General features: G+C 50.1%; 1 protein-coding gene across 2 annotated transcripts; it reads right to left on the reverse strand.

Annotated features, from left to right (window-relative positions):
• GFPT1 (glutamine--fructose-6-phosphate transaminase 1) lies at positions 1-21,180 on the reverse strand. 2 transcript variants are annotated; one of them, XM_058042340.1, is made up of 19 exons: positions 21,101-21,180; positions 17,831-17,938; positions 17,145-17,252; positions 15,769-15,894; positions 15,345-15,403; positions 14,994-15,128; positions 14,260-14,321; positions 13,566-13,645; positions 10,984-11,089; positions 9,740-9,903; positions 9,138-9,233; positions 8,708-8,805; positions 8,138-8,258; positions 7,785-7,942; positions 5,943-6,057; positions 5,569-5,696; positions 5,218-5,385; positions 4,501-4,662; positions 1-3,331 (listed from the first exon to the last, which is right to left on the reverse strand). In XM_058042340.1, exons 1-19 carry the CDS (start codon positions 21,105-21,107, stop codon positions 3,287-3,289), a joined length of 2,046 nt encoding a protein of 681 aa, XP_057898323.1. In that variant the 5' UTR covers positions 21,108-21,180; the 3' UTR covers positions 1-3,286. The 2 variants fall into 2 exon arrangements, with proteins under 2 accessions (XP_057898323.1, XP_057898325.1); XM_058042342.1 differs by lacking the exons at positions 15,769-15,894; positions 17,145-17,252; positions 17,831-17,938; positions 21,101-21,180 and adding an exon at positions 15,599-15,658.
• Between the last annotated feature and the right edge of the window lie 26 nt (positions 21,181-21,206).

Raw genomic sequence — 21,206 nt, forward strand, 5'->3', positions numbered from 1 at the left:
TTTGGTTAATGTAGGGCACTTGATTTTATTCAAAGGGTGAGATACAAAAACAGTAAGCAAAGAGACAAAACCCAAATGATAATAAACACTACAGACAGAATAAAAGACATCTCCTAGAGCACACGACAAACACAGTCTGGTCCCACAGCCCCAGCCAGCTGGATATGTACAGCACAGAATCTACAAGGGACAAATGTGGGTTTGCCACTCAAATCTCTATTTACAGAAACTGAATTGAAGGCAAATAAAGTTTTCTTTCCTTTTTTTTTTCCTTTTTTTTTTTTTTTTTTTTTTTGCCAACCCAAATACTTCTGTTTCTTCTTCTTCCTGTCCTGGTGAAGAGGAGGGACTCCATGCTTTGAGGCAATTTGGTACATTCAGGCAGGATCTAAAATCAGCCACAGCTAAACACTGACCTGCTACTTGAACTATTTAATTTCATCCTCTCCCTCCATCCACCCAACTGTGGGTGCCTGCAGTGCAATGAGCAGAGCAGAGCTCCCAAATCAGCCCAGCTGGTGCCACAATTATCCCATCATTAATGATTTTACTGCACTAAAACTCCCTGCCCTTTGTCTTGTTGCTTAAATAAAATTATAATCTTCACTTGCGGGAGACCTCGGTGGCTTGGAAACTGAATGTTTGGAATCCAAAGTCAGGATCAAACTGGCTGTTCAAAGGGCAGAGAAACTGGATTTTTATTACCTTCCTAGAGAGGCAGGGATGACTGCAGAGGGCAGATTTCATTTAAAAGGGAGGCTGGGGAGGAGCCTTCCTCACCAGAGTCTGCATTTCTGTCATTCCTCTGCTGTTCTGGCTCTCTCAGCAGCTTTTGGGGCAGCAGGAGATGCCCTGCCCAGCCCCGGGCACTGATGGGCTCTGCACAGAAAATCTGGGGAAGAAAAAACTGCCCAGAGCCCTTCTGCATCACAGCCAGGGGGGAAAAATACCCAAAAAAACCTTTCTGGCTGCAGCAAATTCCATGTGCAGCTTAACTGGAGTGTGGAATCGGGGTGAGAACTGCTGGGCAGAAAGGTGGGCTGAGCTTTGGGGAATTAAAACCTCCTCACACCAGAATAATCTGTGACAGCAAAGGGCTCTGGAGGTTTGTGTTTACCTGTGGCTCAATTTTAGAGACAGGACTGCTGAATGTTTCAACCCCTCAGCGAGGCAGGAGAGGATTTCACTGGCTCAGTAAGCAAAACATTCATTTGGGAGAGCAGAAGGCTGACTGGCTGTCAATAAATACCACGAGACACCCTACAAGTCTTTTCCTAAGGGGAAGAGGAGCATCATCCGTTCAGAAATGCAACAGGGGGGCAGAATGAGGTAAGGAAAGGCAGAGAGAGTCCTTTGTGCATTCCCACTGCACCAACAACAACAACAACGACGGGGTGTGGCAGGGAAATCCCTCAGAGAGCTCAGCACAACCACTGAACACTCCCAACTCGGGTCTTTGGTCCCCTTGGCTCTCCCCAAGGTGCCACAGCCTGCACTGAAACTCCTGCACTAAAATTCTCCAGGGCTGGCTGGCCCAATGCTCTGTGCCAGGGGGGACAGAAAAAGGCCCCCCGTCATCCCCTCGTGGGGGTTTTAATGAGTGTTTATTAATTAATATTAATGTGTAATTAATATTAATTAGCAGGCGCCGTTCTGAGAGCAAAGGATGGGGCACTGCACATCCCTGGGCCAGGGGGAACCCAGCCTGGACCCAGCCCTGCAGGGCTTTGGGAGGAGGAAGAGGAGGAGGAGGAAGATGGGGAGCTCTCTGCCACTGTGAGCACTGCACAATTTGTTTTCCCCTGCACTGAAGGGCACAGCTGTGGCAGGGCAGGGCCTCGCACACACGGAGCTTTTGCTGACCCAAAATGCTGCAATTCCCACTTTTTGCTCTCAAGCAGACGCTGGCAGCACGGCGTGCTCACAAACCAACAGTGGGACAGGTTAATAAACACAGGCTCTGGCTCTGAGGGGCTTTTGCAGGCACTCAGCATTTCATTTCATCAATTGAAATTCATCTGGGCACTGAACTGAACTGGAGAGTCCCTGGGGGTTTATAAAACACGGAATTCCAGAGAATCTTTGGGAGCAGCCCCTGTGCCAGGGGAACTGGGCACTGCCCATTTGCCAAAGCCATTTCTCAGGGCAGTAAATCACCTGGAACACCCCCAGCACTGTTTCACACCTTATGGCACGGTCTGACAGTGCCTGTGGAGAGCCAATTCAAATCCCAGCAAAGGGGGAGGAAATTCACCTTTGCACATGAGGAAACACACAATAACTGCCCTTTGGTGACTCTGGAAAGTCAGGTTTTCAGTCCTGAAGGGGTGTTTGCTGTGCCATTCTGAGTATTTTCTGCGGCATTTTGAGTATTATTTTCTGTGGCATTTTTGATTCCCTTCAAGCCTGTCACAGACATATTACCAAGGTAATTTCTTTAGGTAATTCCTTAATTACCAAGGCAATTTTCAAAGGTTATTTCTGTCGTGTTTATGGAGCCTTTTTATGCCCTTCAGGTGTGTTGAAGTCACAGAGCTGGGTCACCCCAGGTGTGTCACATCCAGATGTGTCACACAGCTGGGACACTCAGAACTGTCACATCCAGGCGTGTCACACTCAGATCTGTCACACCCAGGTGTGCTCCCAGTTCCAGGGGAAACCCTCAGCACAGCACAAGCTCCCCTTGCTTTAACAGCCCCAAGCAGCAGCAGCAGCAGCAGCAGCTCAGAGCCAGCCCTGCCACCCCTGTGCCCCCAGCCCTGGCCCTGCTGGGTCCCCCTGGCCACAGGATTGTCACCTGCCCTGGGTTTGGCCGGATTAAACCCCTCTGGAGCAGCAGGGCCTTACCCAGGCTGTGCTGAATCCCCTCCTGCTCCTGGGGCAGAGCTCAGCCCAAGGTTTGCCTGCACTGGTGAAATTCCTGTTGCAGCTGTGTGTCCTGCTGTCCCCACAGGACACTGAGGATCCTGCAGAGCTCTCCCAGCACTGCCTGGGCTCAGCCAGAGTAACCCCTCACCTACAGCACTCAGCAATCTTTAGGAAAACCATTGAACATCTTTCATGGAAGCCTATTGATCAAAATAAAAAAAACAACCCCAGAGCTATTGATGGAGCACGTGGAATCAACGGGACAATCACTAATGCAATGGAATTGTGGTGATCTTGTACACAAACAGCGGTTTACCAAAATAAGATTTACCTAGGGGGCTTTAAAATCGAGTTATTTTGGTACCAAAAAAAGTCTTTTCATTTAATTCCCCTTTGCCCCTATGAGTCAGATGATCTTTCACTCTACAGTTACGGACTTGGCCAGATTTCTTGGAAAATCAACCTGCAGAGAGGGAGGAGAAAGAACAGGCTGGTGAGAATTTACACACTTGGTTTGTTTGTTTGTTTGTGCAGAGCTCTGTAACCTGTGGAACGCTCTGCCTTCCAACTGAAAACAATCCAACACATTTTCACCTTCATTTCCTACCAATCAGTGCAGGGAATAAAACTCCACATCCCTGATTGCTGCAGCCCCTGGGCCAGAACTGAACATGGTGACACCCAGCCCTGCAGCAGCCCCAGCTGTCACAGACATGTTTCATGAAAAATCCTTTCCTTAGGATTTTTGCCTCCTGAGAAGCTGAGAAGCCTCAGGAACAAAATGCAAACATTGATTTTCTGCTGCTGTGGGATGCAACAGGTGCATCTGTGATTGGTCTCGTGTGGTTGTTTCTAATTAATGGCCAATCACAGTCAGCTGGCTCGGACAGAGACTCTGAGCCACAAACCTTTGTTATCATTCTTTCTTTCTTCTTCTATCCTTAGCTAGCCTTCTGATGAGATCCTTTCTTTTACTCTTTTAGTATAATTTTAATATAATATATATAATAAAATATATATTATATCGTAAAATATATATTATATATTATAATAAAATAGATAATAAAATAAATAATAAAATATAATATATTGTTAATAAAATATAATATATAGTAATATATAATATATGCAATTAAAATATAATATAATATAATATAATATAATATAATATAATATAATATAATATAATATAATATAATATAATATAATATAATATAATATAATATAATTATATTATATTATATTATATTATATTATATTATATTATATTATATTATATTATATTATATTATATTATATTTATCCTATTTTGTGATATATATTATACATAATAATTATCATATATATTATATTATTATACATACTATTTCTATTTTAATGATAATATATACCACTCCTGAAACATGGAGTCAACATTCTCATCCCTTCCCTCATCCTGGGACTCCTGCGAACGTGGTCACACCCAGCCCTGCAGCAGCCGTGCAGCATCCGCAGCCTTGCAGCATCCCCCAGCCCCGCAGCAGCCCCGCAGCAGCCCCGCAGCAGCCCCGCAGCAGCCCCGCAGCAGCCCCGCAGCAGCCCCGCAGCAGCCCCGCAGCCCCCCTGCAGCCCCCGGGAGGGTGCAGCACTCACGTCGTAGCCGCGCAGCACGGCCAGGTGGAAGGCCAGCAGCTGCAGGGGGATGACGCTCAGGATGCCCTGCAGGCAATCCACCGAGTGGGGCACTTTGATCGTCCTCTTGTTGTTCTTGATGGTCTCGATGTCCTCCTTGTCGCAGATCACCACGGGCCGGCCCTGCAACACAGGGCAGGGGCTGGGGGGGAGCACAGCTGGGGGGTTCTACCCCGAGGGAGGCACATCTGGAGGGTTCTACCCCAAGGGAAGCACATCTGGGGGGTTCTACCCCGAGGGAGGCACATCTGGGGGGTTCTTCCCCAAAGGGAAGCACATCTGGGGGTTCTTCCCTGAAGGGAAGCACATCTGGGGGGTTCTTCCCCGAAGGGAAGCACATCTGGGGGGTTCTACCCCAAAGGGAAGCACACCTGGGGGGTTCTTCCCTTCCAGTGGCAAAATCTACTGCTTAATTGAGAACCAAGCAGCTTCACATTGAACCAAATTTAGAACCAATGGTACTTAATTTAGAGCCAAACAGCTCCACGTGCCCTGGGGGGTATTTAAGGGTCTAACAGACCATGCCAGGCTTCTGCAATTGCTGCAAGGGCTGCTGTGAGATGCCCAGAGCACCCAGGTGAGCAGTTTCTGTCAAAAGCAGCCCTGCAGACACCCAGGCCAGCAGTTCCTGCCAGGAGCAGCCCCTCTGGAGCCCTGCAGACCCCTCCCAGCCCTCACCTGCCGCGCAATGACCTGCTGCAGGGCGTTCTGGCACTTGGCATAGGTGTGGTCTCTCATGATGATCATGATCACAGGCATCAGCTTGTCCACCAGGGCCAGGGGCCCGTGCTTCAGCTCCCCAGCCAGGATCCCCTCCGAGTGCATGTAGGTGATTTCTTTGATTTTCTGCAGGGGGGCAAAGGATTCATTTACACTTTGAGCCACCTTGTCGTGGTTTTTAACCAGCTCTGTGGATTCTTTAATCCCAGAACCTCAGCAAGGCTCCCTCCCCAGCTGCACCTGGAGCCAGGTGTGGTGCACAGAGGTCTGAAATGTGGCTCTGTGAATTCCTTAATCCCAGAACCTTACCAAGGCTCCCTCCAGACACGTGGCATAGTGGTAGCCCCGTCCCATGATGAGCACAGACTTCTGGTGGTACAGCTCCGTGGCCAGCTTCTGGATCTCATCATCCATGCTCAGCACCTCCTTGATCAGGTCTGCAGGGGAGGGAAAGCCCAGCCTGAGTGTGCTCACACCCCAGTGACCCCCACAGCCAGCAGGGACTGTAAAACCCCGGGCTCAGAGCTGGACTGGACAGCTTGGTGGCCTAGGGACACCTGAGGGAACGCGGCCATGAGGAATTGTGACAGCTCTGCCACCCTCCCTTTGCCCAAACCCAGCCCAGAATGGGTTCCCTTTGCCCAGACCCAGCCCAGCTGAGCTCTCCCTGCCCCAGGCCCTACCTGGCAGCCCCTTGAGCCCCCTCATGATCTCCTTGCGCCGCTCCTGCATGGAGATCCTGTCGTCACACATCATCAGGGCAAACATCACCAGGGACACGAACTGGCTGGTGTAGGCCTGCAGGGGACACGGGAGGTCACTGCTGCACCCCACACGGCAGATCTCAGCCCAGATTTTGATCTCCAAGTGGCAGCTCTGGCTCCCAGAAACGGACCTGGGCTCACCAGGCAGGGCTCACCAGTGATCCCCTCACACCCCAGGGGATTCGGACACAACAACCAAGGTTTTATATTCCATATCCCCTCATTTTCTATTCCATATCCCCTGATTTTATATTCTGCATCCCCTGCTGACTGCCAAGCCCCGCTTTGTGACCAGCTCTGGAGGCTGGGATGGCTCTGGTGGAACCCAGAGAAGCTCTGGAATGGCTCTGAAGGAACCAGAGAAGCTCTGGAGGCTCTGCAGGAGCCCAGACAATCTGCATTTGTTCTGCCTGCTGGGGATTGGAGCTCTCTGCTGGCACAGCACCCAACGTGCCCGGGCTGCTCAGAATATTCTCCAAAGGAAGCTCTGGGCCACCTCAGGGCAGAAACTTCGCAGGTTGTGATTTCCTCTGTGCACAGCTTTGGTGCCTCCCCACATGGCCAGAGGAAAAATGAAAAACGCCATTTCTGTCCAGGCTGAAAACAACAGGACAAACAGCTCCTTCAAGAGTTTCTTGTAAGAGACTCATGAATTTTCCATGATCAAATTCCCCCATGAACTGTTAAACCCAAATGTGGTTTTTGGCTGAATTTATGTAACAGATTGACATCATCTCGCCTCTAAATTTAACTGAGCCAAAGCAGATTTCAGCATGCAGGAGCACTTCACCCAAACGAAAGGCAGCGAAGTGAGTTCTCTCATGCTGCCTCTCCCCCAGCCAGAACAATCCTGTTAGCTGGACACAAACACTGGGGTTCTGTAAAAAACATTTTCCCCATTTGTTAAAGGGACAGCTTTAATATCCCATTTTCTTTGGAAAAGCACACCCAGTGAAGGAGCTACATGCAGACAAAGTTTCCTTTATCTTATCTAAAAAAATAAAAATAAATAAAAATTTAAAAAAAAGGAAAATGAAATAAAAAATAAATCAAAATATAAAATATAATAAAAATTAAAAGTAAAACAAAAACAAATAAAAATGAAATAAAACAACTAAAAATAAAAAATAAATAAAATAATTTTTAAAAATAAAAAATATTAAAACAAAATTAAAATTAAATTTAAATTTAAATTAAAAAATAGAATTAAATAAAACAAATTAAAATCAAATAAAAATAAAATGAAAAATAAAATAAAACAATTAAAAAATAAAATATAAAATAAAATAATAAAATACAAAATAAAAATAGAATTAAATAAAACAAATTAAAATAAAATCAAATAAAAATAAAAAAAGATCAAATAAAAATAGAACCTAAAAGAAAATAAAAATAATAAACTAAATTTTAAATTAAAAATATTAAAATAAAAAAATTAACAAAAATAAAAATATAATTTCAAAAATTAAAAATAAATAAAATATTAAAATAAAATATTAAAATAAAACAAAAATTTAAAATAAAATAATGACATAAAATAAAAGAATGATATAAAATAAAATAATGATACAAAATAATGATACAAAATAATGATACAAAATAATGATACAAAATAAAACAAAAAATAATGATATAAAATAAAATAATGATATAAAATAAAATAAAATAAAATAAAATAAAATAAAATAAAATAAAATAAAATAAAATAAAATAAAATAAAATAAACAACCCAAAGGCAGCCCAGGCCGTGGGGCTCCCCACCTTGGTGCTGGCCACGCCGATCTCGGGGCCCGCGTTGATGTGCACCCCGCAGTCGGTCTCGCGGGAGATGGAGCTGCCCACGGTGTTGGTGATGCCCACGGTCAGGGCTCCCCTCTCCTTGCAGTACCTCAGGCACATCAGCGTGTCTGCAGTCTCCCCTGGGACACGGGGACACAAGGGGGACATGGATGCCTTTCAATAAATCCCTCCTTTATTCTGTAACTCAGCTCTGGGTCACCTTGCCAAGGCACCAAGAGCACCCGCCCAGTCCCCCAGGGAGGCACCAGAGTGTGCCCTGTGCCCCCCCGGGGCAGGGCAGGGCAGGGCAGGGCAGGGCAGGGGGCGCAGGGCACCTGACTGGCTGAGGAAGAAGCAGACATCGTCCCTGAACACGGGCGTGTTCCTGTCCAGGAAGTCACTGGCCAGCTCCACCATGACAGGCAGCTCCGTCAGCTCCTCCAGCACCTGCCGGGTCTGCACGGGAGGGCAGGAAGGCAGGGGTTATTACATCATGGTTATAAAAGCACAAAAAAGCCTTCTAGCTGCCACACACGCTGGAAAATATTACTGTTAAATCCATGTGACAATTAGTGCTGGACCAGACTTTAATTACTCACATTGCCCACACTGCAGTCACCACCAACCCCTGGGAGAAGCAACCTTGTCTTGACACCACCACCAGCTTTATATTTAATAAAAATTCACCTGGGCAGGGAGGTATGGGGGTAAAACTCATTGGCCTGTGGGGCCAACTCCTCCCTCAAATGGAGATTTCTCTAAGTCAGTCTCACAGGTTACATAACCCTGCACATAAATTATGCAATGCTGGGTGTCCTGAGTGTGTCCCAGCCTGAAGAACCCAAATCCCCACCTACAGCCAGGCCCTGCTGGACCCCACCTGGCCCCTGCAGCCCCACACTCACTGCCACTCCTGCGTGGTAGCTGGTGCCACAGGCGATGAGGATCAGGCGCCGACACCTCTGGATCTCCTTGATGTGATCCTTGAGCCCCCCCAGGTTCACTGTGGGCAAGAGCAGAGAGCCCAGTCAGGGTGAGCAGGGAGGAGAGGCTCCCAAAACCACTGGTGCTAACAGAGTGTCACCGTCTCCATCACCAAATGTGCAAAAACCCACCAGAAATGGGACCTTGCCAGCAGCACATGCAATTCTGGAGGCACTGTGCCACAGATTTCATTTCACATGGAATTCTGGAGGCACTGGACCCAGATTTCATTTCTCATGGGATTCTGGAGGCACTGTGCCACAGATTTCATCCCATCCCAGCAAGATTTCCACCCCTCCCTCCCCTGCACCCACTGTGGACACTCAGTGAGGGAGGCTCCAGCTCAATTACCTGTGTAGTCATCAAAGTTGACCCTTCCTCTCATGGTATTAACAACAGATTCTGGCTGCTCAAATATTTCCTTCTGCATGAACGAGCTGAAGTTACCTATGAAGAAAGACAGAAAACAAATTAGAACACTTTACCTCCTGGTAACTCAAATTTTAAATTACTTCCTGCTAGTTGCCATTTTTCCTGTGTACGTAGAGAAAAGCTTGGACCAGCCAAAGATCATTAAACTGATTTTCTGCCAAAACACCAGCTCATGGTGAGAGCTTGGTTCCAGCTTCTGGGAGGTGTCAGGGAAGGGCAGATCCAGACTGGCAACTTGGTGAGGGATCAGTCTGGGTTAAAACCCAGAAGGCTCCAAGCAGGAAAAAAGCAAAAACCTCAGCCCCACAACTCTCCTCATAAGGTGTCAATGACTAGAGGGAAAGTCCCATGACACGTGAGAACTTTTTTCCCCATGAGGATGCTCCAGGCACCAGACCAGGCTGCGGCACCTCCAGAGGTGCTCCAGACCGGAGCAGAGCCTGTCCCCGCTCGGGGCAGGGGTGGCCCGGGGTGAATACAGCCCCAATCGGGCAGGGAGGCAGGCAGGGAGCAGCTCTCACCCTTCATGATCTGCTGCAGCTCCATCTGCAGGGTCTGCACGGCCCGGCCCGGGTGGTCGCCGGCCGTGCGCTTGACGCGGTGGATGGACAGACGGCCGTCCACCACGGCCGCCACGTCGTCGTCCTCCAGGAAGATCACGCGGTTGGTGTGCTCGATGACGGCGCTGCGGGGACACGGGGACATCACAGCTGGGCTCAGCACACCCCTCTGGGGCTGCCCAAACCCTGCCAGGGGCCCAGAGAGCCTGGCACGGAGCCCTGTGACTTTGATTTTAACCCATGTTAAAAATTACCAACCCTACATGAAGAATTACAACCACGACAGTTTAAGTAGAATGACAGCGAATTTATCACATAGAATTTGGGGGGTTTTTAGAATGGGAATTCAGGAGGCAAAATACAGCAATCTGGGCGTGTCCAGCCTTTCTCCTTCTTGTTCTTGGCCTCCATCTCTCGCTGTGATGGTGGCACTTACAGATTGGTTTGGAGTGGAAGCTCACTGTCTGACAGAGGTGATGGGTATTGGGAAGTAATTGTAAATATTGTACATGTAGTTTTTAGTATAAAAAGATAACACTGCCCCAGAGGCAGGCAGAGTGCCTCAGTTTGTCCTGCTGAATTGACCTCAGCTGGACAGGAGAAAGAATTTTATAGATAATTATACTATACTATCCAGATATATAATATACTATATTATATAGTACACAATATATACTCTATTATATTATACTATTAAGATATTATTATACTATATTACATAGTATATATAATATGCTATCTTATACTATACTATTCAGATATCTATTATACTATACTATATTATATATATACTCTATTATACTATACTATTAAGATATCTATTATACTATATTATATAGTATATAACATATACTCTATTATACTATACTATTAAGATATATAACATTTATACTATATTATAATAGCATATTGATGATGGTGCAGAGATCCCTGGAGAATCAACACAATTCTCCTCATAATTAGCACCTGGCCTGCTGATTTAGGTCAGGACTCCCTCAGGTTTCCTATCCCTGGGAAATCTTAATCAGAAATGAGCCTCAAGAATGGTAACGCTCTGTTCCAAGGCCAGTGCTCATTATTTTAACAGCAGCTCTGTTTTGATTAGTATTTGTAAAGTAATTCACACAGAAAACCCCAGCCTCCCCATGCCTTGTTCCTTTAAACAGGACATTTCCACCCACACCAGAGGAGCAGGAAAACCCTACCTGGCATCAGAAGCAAAGTAATACTCCACAGCTTTCTCCTCCACGGGGAAGAGGCAGGTGGTGCTGTCCACTCGGGACAGGTTGCAGCTCCCCTTCTTGTCCTTCCCTAGGAGACAGGAGGCTCAGGGGCTGCCCAGGTGACAGCCCTGGGCACAGGTGACACCAGCAGAGCCCCCAAAGCACGGTACCAACATGAAGCACTATTGTCACGCCTGCACAGCAAAAGGGGCAGCAGCACTTGGGCCCATCCTCAGCTGGCTTGCAAGAGTTTGACTGCTTTTTAATAAGTCTGCAAGTGTGTTACTGGTGTGTCTGAAATGTAGAGCAAAGTATCAGGAGAAAATCCAAATTAATGTTTTGTGTGGCTCCACGGGCAGAGAATTCAAGGTGCTTTATGAGCAGCCACATTTCCCCATTAAACCTGCCCTGTTATCATTTTAAGTTTCCTCTCTGGAATGGAGCAGCACTGCTCCTTCTCTCTCTGTTACCCTCAGCAGTGGGGGAACTCTTTGTGTGCCCACCCTGAGCACCACAGGTGGAACCCAAAGCCATTTCTGTCTGTCTGTCTCAGTGTCAGACACAGCTCAGGAGATCCAGGATGAGGAGCTCAGCCTTGCTCCTGCACAGCCAACACAGGCACCTCAGCTGCTCAGGAAACCACCCCTGTGCTCATCAGGGCACACAGGGCTGAGAGCCAGCTTGGGGAAAAGCTGTGCCCAAAGTTCAGCCTTTCACCAGGGATCCTTCCTGGAGTACTCTGGAAATTCCCAACACTGTCTCCTCCTCACTGCTGCTCGGTGCTGGAGCTCATCAGGGATGCAGATGAGGCACCCAACACCTACTGCTCAGCACCAGCCTACAGCAGAACTATTTGCCAGTCATTGTGCAGGGTATGGGGAGGGAGGGGGTGGATTAATCAGCTTATCTCCCAAAATGGGACCATTGCTGAAGAGCAGCACCACTGGAGTTCCTCCATTCTATATTTATTGCACAACCCTGGTGCTGTTTCACCTACCAGACACTGATCTGATTCAGTGATGCAAGCAGAGCTCGTGGTGCTCTGGCTCCCACTTCTGCAGGTGAAAATGTGAAGGAAAAATACTGCTTTCATGTTGCTACTCAGTGAGGAAGAACCATTCAGAGCCTCCCAGCTCAGTTACCAAGTCAGTAAATGAGGAGAACAGCACCTTTGCTGCTGAGCTGAGGCAGGACAGGCTGATTTGGTGCTGAGAAGGGACAGAGCAGAGCTGCCAGTGGCCACTCCCCACCAGAAACACCCAGACCTGATCAGAACATGCAAATTTGGGTTCTCAAAATAGAGCATTCCCTGCATTGCCTTCCTTATGTGGCACTGCTTTCCTGCACGAGGGATTCTGCAGGTGCAGGCACATCCTCCCCTGCCAGAAAAGGCTCTCCTGCCTCAGATGTGAGCTGGGCTGGCTTTAAAGCCCTTCAGGACAGTGACAGATGGTTCCCCTGATAGATAAATGCACAGGGGAAGGCAGGCCCAGCTCAGACTCTCACCATGCCCAGGGGCAGGACAGGGCTCTGACCACCCAAACCACACCAGGAATTTTGGGCAGTGCTCACAGCAGCCTCCTGCTTTAGCGGGGTTTGTTTTTAGGGTAATTCACCGTTTCCTCCTGCAGCCAGAGCTGCAGGAACACTCAGGACAAGCTGCACTGTCATCAGTTTTTGCACATATGCTGAGCATTATGTCCCAGTGCTGGAAGTGGGATGGGTGGATTTTCCTGCGCGCTGCTCGCGGTGTTTCTGATCAAGAAGGAATTTTGATTTTCCCACATGTTTCACTGCATGGAAAGCAACAGCCACATATTAAAAAGACAATGCATATTTATGATTCCTTTCCTAAGGAGCTGGAGGATTTGTCTGAAATTTTAAGTGTTAGCTTTTTTTCTCTGGTGGGCACCTTCCTCCATTTTTATGGATATTCCATCAAAAGAATGATCCATAGATTGTACAGCTGGAAGTGCAATTGGAAAAAAAAAAAAAAAAAACACACAAACAAACCAAATTTGAGCTATTCAATAAAAAAACCACAGTGTTACACAAATAGATTAATGTTATTGCTAATCAGCCAAAAGGCAGAGCTGCTGGGACTGGCTCTTGCAGCAGGACAGGAGCAGGTCCTGGGGATGTGCTCTGTGGATTGGGGTTAGGGTTGGGGTTTAGGGTCAGGTTTAGGGTCAGATTTAGGGCTGCCCCACCCACCTGTCCTGTACAGGATGGGGATGTGGGTTAGGATTAGGGTTAGGGTTGGGGTTTAGGGTCAGGTTTGGGGTTCAGCTGTCCCCACTCACCTGTCCTGTACAGGATGGGGATGTGCTCTGTGGGTTTGGGTTAGGGTCGGGTTTAGGGTCAGGTTTAGGGCTGCCCCACTCACCTGTCCTGTAGAGGATGGGGATGTGCTCTGTGGGTTTGGGTTAGGGTCGGGTTTAGGGTCAGGTTTAGGGCTGCCCCACTCACCTGTCCTGTAGAGGATGGGGATGTGGTCTGTGGATTGGGGTTAGGGTTGGGTTTAGGGTCAGGTTTAGGGTCAGGTTTAGGGCTGCCCCACTCACCTGTCCTGTAGAGGATGGGGATGTGGTCTGTGGACAGCTTGTGCTCGCTGCGCACGCCGATGAGGAGGGGGCTGCCTCTCCTGCAGGGACACAGGGACAGCTCAGCCCTGGGGACACCCCCACGGCCCCCCCCAGGCCTTGTGCCCCCAGAGCAGCTGCTGCAAACACTGCTGAAACCATCCCGGGAGGAACCTGAATCAGGGATGGAGAAACTCCCCCAGAGTCAGTGCAGCCCTGAGCAGGGACTGCCCTCACTGCACCCCTGAGCAGGGACTGCCCTCACTGCACACACCCACACACAGCTTTTGGCACTGCTGTTGGAAAGTGGGACAGAACCCCTGCACACGAGGCTGGCCCACATTCCAGGCCAAGAGGAGGAATTGTCCAAGTGCTGCCACAGGGGCAAGCACAAAGGAAAAGGTAAAACCGTCTCCTTTCAGATCATCCCCAGAGGATGCCAAAACAAAGCTGCTCCAGAGCAGGTGTGCTACAGCTGGTCACTAAGACATTTCCAAAACATTTCTGGGAGCCTTCTGCTATGACAGTTGGAAAACAAGAGAAAGGACATGAAAAACAACAACCACCCTCTCCCCAGCACATACAGTGTGATGTGAATGATCTCCACTCTAACTTGGGGGTACAGAAACAAGCACCAGGCAGGGGGCAAGAATGTTCCTTCCCATGGCACACTCACCTGGTACCGACTGCCTGCCCAGGGTAATGAACACTCTTGAACACAAGGGCAAAAGCCCCTTCCTGCAACAAGAAACACAAATTTCAGCTGAGGCCCAGGCACTGTTTCAGTGCTCCCAGCACAGAAACTGCTCCTGTGTCTCTGTGGACATGCCCAAGAGGTTTCAGAGATGTTTCCAGAACTGCCTGCAGCTCCAGCCCCCCCATGCTGGAAGGATTTCCCTCCCCTGAGCCTGGTAGTGCATCCTCAGCCACTGAAGGAGCCTCAGACTGCCCTGGCTACCCCAGGGGCTCCTGCTCCTGCTCAGGGTGCAGTCAGGGGACCTGCAGAGGCAAAGATCTGCCAAAAGCAGCCCCAGAAGGGAGGTGCCACAACCCCCCAGCAACAGGAGTTCCTGGCAGGTAACCCAGGGGGGAAACTGTGCTGGGTCCTGCTCCTGCACACAGGCAGGGAGGGAGGTACAGCAGCTCCCAGCAGGGCTCAGCAGCAACCCTGGGCTGATGGAGCTTGGGAAGGACTGGGAGCAGCACAGACTCTCCCAGGATTTCTGGAGCTCTGGGAAGGACTGGGAGCAGCACAGACTGTCCCAGGTTGGGGTTTTGGGAAGGACTGGAAGCAGAACAACTCTCCCTCCCCACTCCCACCAGCCCCGCCGTGCTGCAGCAGCCCCGGGGTGCAGGGGGTGTTTCTGGGCTGTGTGCCCCCGTGCCCAGTGCCCCCCCAGTGTTAGTTACCAGCTGCTGGATGACCCTCTCCACCAGCGTGGAGAAGCTGATGTCGTCGCTGTCGCGGTTGTCGTACATGTACTTGACCAGCTTGACGATGCTCTCCGTGTCCGTCTCCGACTCGAACTCGTAGCCCTTGCTCTCCTGCAGGGACAGCTCCTGTGGCTCTGCAGCCCCTGCCTCCCCTCCTTCCCCTCCTTTGCTCTTACTACTCCCTGCCCTTCACCTTGCCTTTAACTTCTTCTTCCTTTTTTCTCACGCTTTTCCATTTCTCTGCTCCTGCCTTCCTCCCTCACCTTTCCTTTTCCTTCCCTTCTCCCTTTCCTTTCTTTCCCCCTTCCCTTCCCTGTGGTCACTCACCAGGAACTTCTGCAGGTCCTTGTAGTTGGTGATGATGCCGTTGTGGATGACAATGAACTCTGGGGACACAGCAAAGGCCCTGCTCAGCCCCAGCCTGCCAGCAGCTCTCCCGCGACACCCAGGGCCAGCAGCGACCCCAGGAGCAGGCACAGCCCCCCAGGACCCCCAGCAGCCCCCCAGGACCCCCAGCAGCCCCCCAGGAGCCCCCCCAGTCCCACAGGAGCCCCAGCAGCCCCCCAGGAGCAGCCCCAGACCGTTGTTCCTGTCAGAGCGCTGCGGGTGGCTGTTCACCGGTTTGGGCTCCCCGTGCGTGGCCCAGCAGCCCCCCAGGAGCAGGCACAGCCCCCCAGGACCCCCAGCAGCCCCCCAGGAGCCCCAGCAGCCCCCCAGGACCCCCAGCAGCCCCCCAGGAGCAGCCCCAGACCGTTGTTCCTGTCGGAGCGCTGCGGGTGGCTGTTCACCGGTTTGGGCTCCCCGTGCGTGGCCCAGCGCGTGTGGGCGATGCCCAGGTGCACGTCAAACTCGATGTCCAGGTCCATGTCCTGCTGCTCTGCACAACAAAGGTTCATCCTGAGGGGCTGTCCGTGTGCCCCGGGAGCCTCAGCAGGACCCGGGGGATGCAGGACAGCAACGCTGGCAGGGCCAGCAAACCCCACAGGACACAAATCAGGATGGAAAAGGCCTTTGGGATCATCAAACACCAACCAACACCTCAGGGGGTTTGAGGGACACACACAGAAAACATTCCTTGCGTTCCTCGCTGTGCCAGAACCAAAAGCAGCCCCTAAGGGAGAAGCCCAGCCTGGGCTGCTCCTTGCCCTCCTGTCACCTGCACACCCCCATGGTTATTCAGGCACCCCTAACCCCTGTCCCTCCAAAGCTACCATGAGCATCAATGTTTCTTTGGGAAAAATTATTTCTTTGGGAAAAAATATTTCTTGGGGAAAAATTATTTCTTGGGGAAAAGTACTCCTCTTACTCCACGAGTGTTTCCACAATCTCTTTTAAACTGTGTATCCTGATGTTTTCTTTCATGCCTTCTTTTCAAATCTCCCTTGAGGAATGCTCTGTCCATCCCCTGTTTCTGTACCACACACCCCACCTCATCTGGGCTTTCTGGCTCCTGGTTTACACTGAGATTACACTGATTTTACACAGAGATTACACTGATTTTACACAGAGATTACACTGAGATTACACTGAGTTTACACTGACTCACCTCCGCCCTGGGACACTCAGCACTCTGTGCCCCAGGTGAACACAAGAATGGGTTAAAAAGACTCCAATTTCACCAACACAGCAGCTTCTGAATGTGAAGCTGAGAAGAAAAGATCTCCCCACCCTCAGACAGCCTCTATTCGCCTCTCCCAACACCTTCGTGCATCTCTGCACTGAGCTCAGATTTAATGAATTAAGGTTTAAATAAAGGGCAGAAAGAGATTCCTACAGGGAACAGGGGGAGGTTGCTACAGGTTTCTCCTTCTGCCCAAGCTCTAGGTGTGGATAATTATCTCCTGCTAATTCCTCTATCCCCAGCTCAAGGAGCTTTTTGGTTGCTCATTTTGGAGCTTTTCCTGTTTCCCACAATGGATTTCAGGTCTGTTTTGCTTTAGTAGGATGCAAATCATTTATCTTGGAAAAACCAGGATTTCTCTGTGACTTCACACCAATAGCCAGAGGATCACCAGGCTCTTCACAGCTCAACCCTGAGCATTGACACCTCCGGAAATTCGTGTTTGTGGCTAAAACAGGGGATATTCAAACCAAAAACGAGGGAAAGGAGGAAAGGGAGACACTTACTGTGAACCTCTTCATCCAGAGCCTTCACCTTCCCCGTCTGCTTGATAATGTGGATTTTGCCAGCATTGGCCTCCCAGTCTTTGTCATTTCCTCCATCCAGTCCCACACCTGAACCCCCCCGTGGGACATGGAGAAAGAGTTAGCACAGTATTAATAATAATAATGTCATATGATTACTGTAATAGTGTCACAGTATTACTAATACTGCAATAACTTCTGGACATGGAGAAAGAGTGCAGAGGTTTTTGTATTTTCAGGATTTTCAGTATTTTCTGTCAAAAAATTCTGCCCTTTTTGATTCCTGCTGAGCCCTTTCTCCAAGAGCTGGCCTGCCACATAAAGGCAAGAAACCCTTTAGATTAGAACTAAGATTAGATTAGAACTAAGCTTTCGCTTTGCATCATGTCGGTATTTTTAAAACCATTGGGAAACAAAAGAAAAAAAAAAAAAAAAAAAACAACCCAAAAAAACCCCAAACAGACAAAAAAAAAAAAAAAAAGCCCAAACACAAACACCAAGAATGCTTACAGAAATCTGTATATTGAAGTTAATCCGAATCTCTGACCACGGGCACATCCAGTTTGTGTCCCAGCTTTCCTCAGCAGCAGAGGGTGGCAGAAAGCACTCCCAGCACCCCAGGAAAAGCCCCCAGAGCCCCCAGGAGCCCCAGCAGAGCCCAGGGGTACCTGCAGAGTCGTAGCCCCGGTACTCCAGGCGCTGCAGCCCCTTGATGAGCGTCTCCAGGATCTCCCTCCTGGTCCGGGGCACATGGTAGTTCAGGTAAGCAAAGATGCCTGGGGGGGAGAGAGAGGAGGGTCAGTGCCACCAGAACCCGGCTCAGGTGGGCACCAGTGCCACCCCATGGGCACCAGTGCCACCCTATGGGCACCAGTGCCACCCCATGGGCTCTGTGTGGGCACCAGTGCCACCCCATGGGCACCAGTCCCACCCCATGGGCACCAGTGCCACCCCTGGCACACCTCTAAACTGGGAAAGGAGCACTGGGACAGCTCTGAACTGGGAAAGGAGCACTGGGACACCTCTGGAACTGGGAAAGGAGCACTGGGACAGCTCTGGAACTGGGAAAGGAGCACTGGGACAGCTCTGGAACTGGGAAACAGGCACTGGGACAGCTCTGGAACTGGGAAAGGAGCACTGGGACACCTCTGAACTGGGAAAGGAGCACTGGGACACCTCTGGAACTGGGAAAGGAGCACTGGGACAGCTCTGGAACTGGGAAACAGGCACTGGGACAGCTCTGGAACTGGGAAAGGAGCACTGGGACAGCTCTGAACTGGGAAACAGGCACTGGGACAGCTCTGGAACTGGGAAAGGAGCACTGGGACACCTCTGGAACTGGGAAAGGAGCACACAGGACTTTGCATGTGTGGACTGGAAAGAGCAGCCCAAAGCATGTCAGCTCATCAGGCAGCTCTTGAACCACACTGAGATGCACAGAAATAAGTTCTCTCCAGTGAAATCCCTTGAACAATATCATTTAGAATGTAAAGCATTTCCTTTCTTGCTGGTTTGCCTTAAACACCTCAGCTGGGGAACAACCACAACAGGCATTCAGCTGTTCTGACACTCAGCTCTCTCACTGATTTTTAACACTCAGGTACAAATCCTATGTAAAGAATTCCCTATAAAGAGTAGGTCATTTTAACAGAATAACATTCCCAACAAATGGGCATTATTGATTTCTACAGCTGACAGCCACAATACTACTTCTGAGAACTTTATCTTCCTCATGAACTTTTTTGGAGCTCAGGTTCCTTAATTTCACATTCCCAGGCAAACGAAATGCCTTTACCCCTCGCAGGTAAATGACTGAGATACTTGAAGGAATTGCTTCTTGCAATCCTTTCCCTACAAAAGCAGAAAAGCCCTCAGGCTGGCTTTACTCCCAAATTCCTTTTCCTATTACTGTCTGCTCATTTCCATAGACCTTGTTATCAGTACATCCACCAGGCAACTCCAAGGGATCCTTCATCCCAAAACTGCTGCTCAGCCCTGCTGGAGGACCTCCTGGAGTCCCAAAATGTCCCTTTTTCTGCCCTTTTTCTGCTACTCCTGACCCAAATTCTGCTGTCCCACACAATTCTACCATCCCTGACCCCAACTCTACCACCCCAGACCCAGACCTGAACTCTGCCATCCCCTTTGCTCATTAAATCCAGCCATGGCAGATGACAGGTTTACTGATTTACAGAACTGCCCTGGAAAAACCAGTTTCCTGAAGCGTCTCACAGATGCCATTGAACTCTCAGAGCAAAGCACACCCGGCTCACACCTGGCCAGGTGCTCACACTGCAGGTGTGTGACACACAGCCAAGGACAAAGCCAGCTTTTCTCTGTTAGAAACAAACCCCAGCACAGCCAAACAGTGCCCACAGCAGGCACCAAGACACTTGGAGGCTCCTTCCCTTCACCTGTCCAGCAGCACCAGCCCATCAGATTTTTAAGGTCACAAACATGAAGATGAGGCTGAAAACACTGCACTGACAACTCCAGTCTGGGGGCTGGAATCCCTTCAGTGTCACAGACTGAGAAATCTGAGAATTCAGGTAACAACAGCACCATTGTCACATTTATCTCTTTTAAAACCCATCTTTAACCTTTCTGTGTGAATGGGATAAAACTCTGAAGGCAGGATAAAGCCAGGTTTGTCCATCCCCAGCCACAATTCCATGACAGAAATGTTGTGTCTGAGCCCTGCAGCTGCCTGGGAAATCAGGGTCCAGGATACAACCCAGAGCAACCCTCAGAGACAATAATCCCCGGTGCTTTTCTCACTCTTCCCATAAAATGTGTCAATATCCAGGAAGAACTTCACTTGTATCCAAAAGTGGGGAAACGCCTCAAATCCCGAGCACACCTGGGGAACTGCCCGGCGATTCACGGCAGAAAAGACAAAGAGCAGAATGTAAATATTGCACATTTCAAAGGCCAAACCCCAAATACAGCAAGCACGAGGCACCAAAACCACCCCTATTCTTGCAGCAGACTATTTATAATAATAATTATTCTTTCTATTCTTAGCTTTGCTCCGCTTTGTACTTTCAAACACGAATTAACACGGTGTTAAATGTGAGCTGAGGTATGAGCCTCTGACTGATTCTCCACAGCTTGACAGCTTGAAGGCAACGCCGGTTCCATCCCACAAAAACAATGAGAGAAATGGCAACTTGCACATTAAGTGTAAAACGCACAGTCCCGCTGAGAGCATAATTTTGCACACAAAAATGCAGGGAAGGGAAAAAAGAAAAAAGAAGGTAGAGTGGAAAGAAAATAGGGAAATTCCAAGAGAGTGCTGTTGCATAAATTTCCATGGAAAACCAGGAAGGGATAGGAGAAGGATAAATGACATTCCTGTGCGTGAGGGATGGGCAGGGTGGCTGCACTGCCATGGGCAGCGGAGTGGAAGGAGCGGAGAACCAGAACCAGGACCAGCACCAGGACCAGGACCAGACCGGCCCCGGCTCGGGCCGAGCTCGGGCACGGTCCGGCACAGCCGGGCCAGGCCGGACCCCTCCGTGCCACACCGGGCCAGCCCGGACCGGCCTGCGGAGCGCAAATTACCGGAGCAGCAACGCCTAAAACCACCCCCGGCACCGGGTGGGAGCGGCGCCCCCGAGAGCAGCGGAGCCGCGGCTGGAGCGGCCCCGGAGCGCCCCTTCCCCGGGCCGGCCCTGCCCGCCGGAATCCTCCCGGCGTCCCCGGGCACAGCGGCCCTTTGTCCCCACGCTCCGCCGGCAATCGGCCCTTTAAACCCCCGGCACGGAGCGAGCCGCCCGCCGCACTCGGGCTAACGGGGCCGGGCCGCGCTCCCCTCAGCCGGGCCGGCCGTGCCCGCGTCCCCGCCCGGCCGCGGCCTCAGCACGCCCGCCCCGGCGGCTCCTCCCGCCGTGCCGGGGCCGGGCCGGGCCCCGCGGCGCCCCCGGGCCGGTGCTCACCGCACATGGTGCGTCCCGGTCCGCAGCCGCGCTGTCTGTGCCGCCGGGGCCGCGCCCCTCGCGCCAGGCCCGGCGCAGGCCCCGGCCCGCCCCGCCCCGGCCGCGC

This window comes from Melospiza georgiana, chromosome 31, assembly GCF_028018845.1.
Source record: "Melospiza georgiana isolate bMelGeo1 chromosome 31, bMelGeo1.pri, whole genome shotgun sequence".
NCBI lineage: Eukaryota > Metazoa > Chordata > Aves > Passeriformes > Passerellidae > Melospiza > Melospiza georgiana.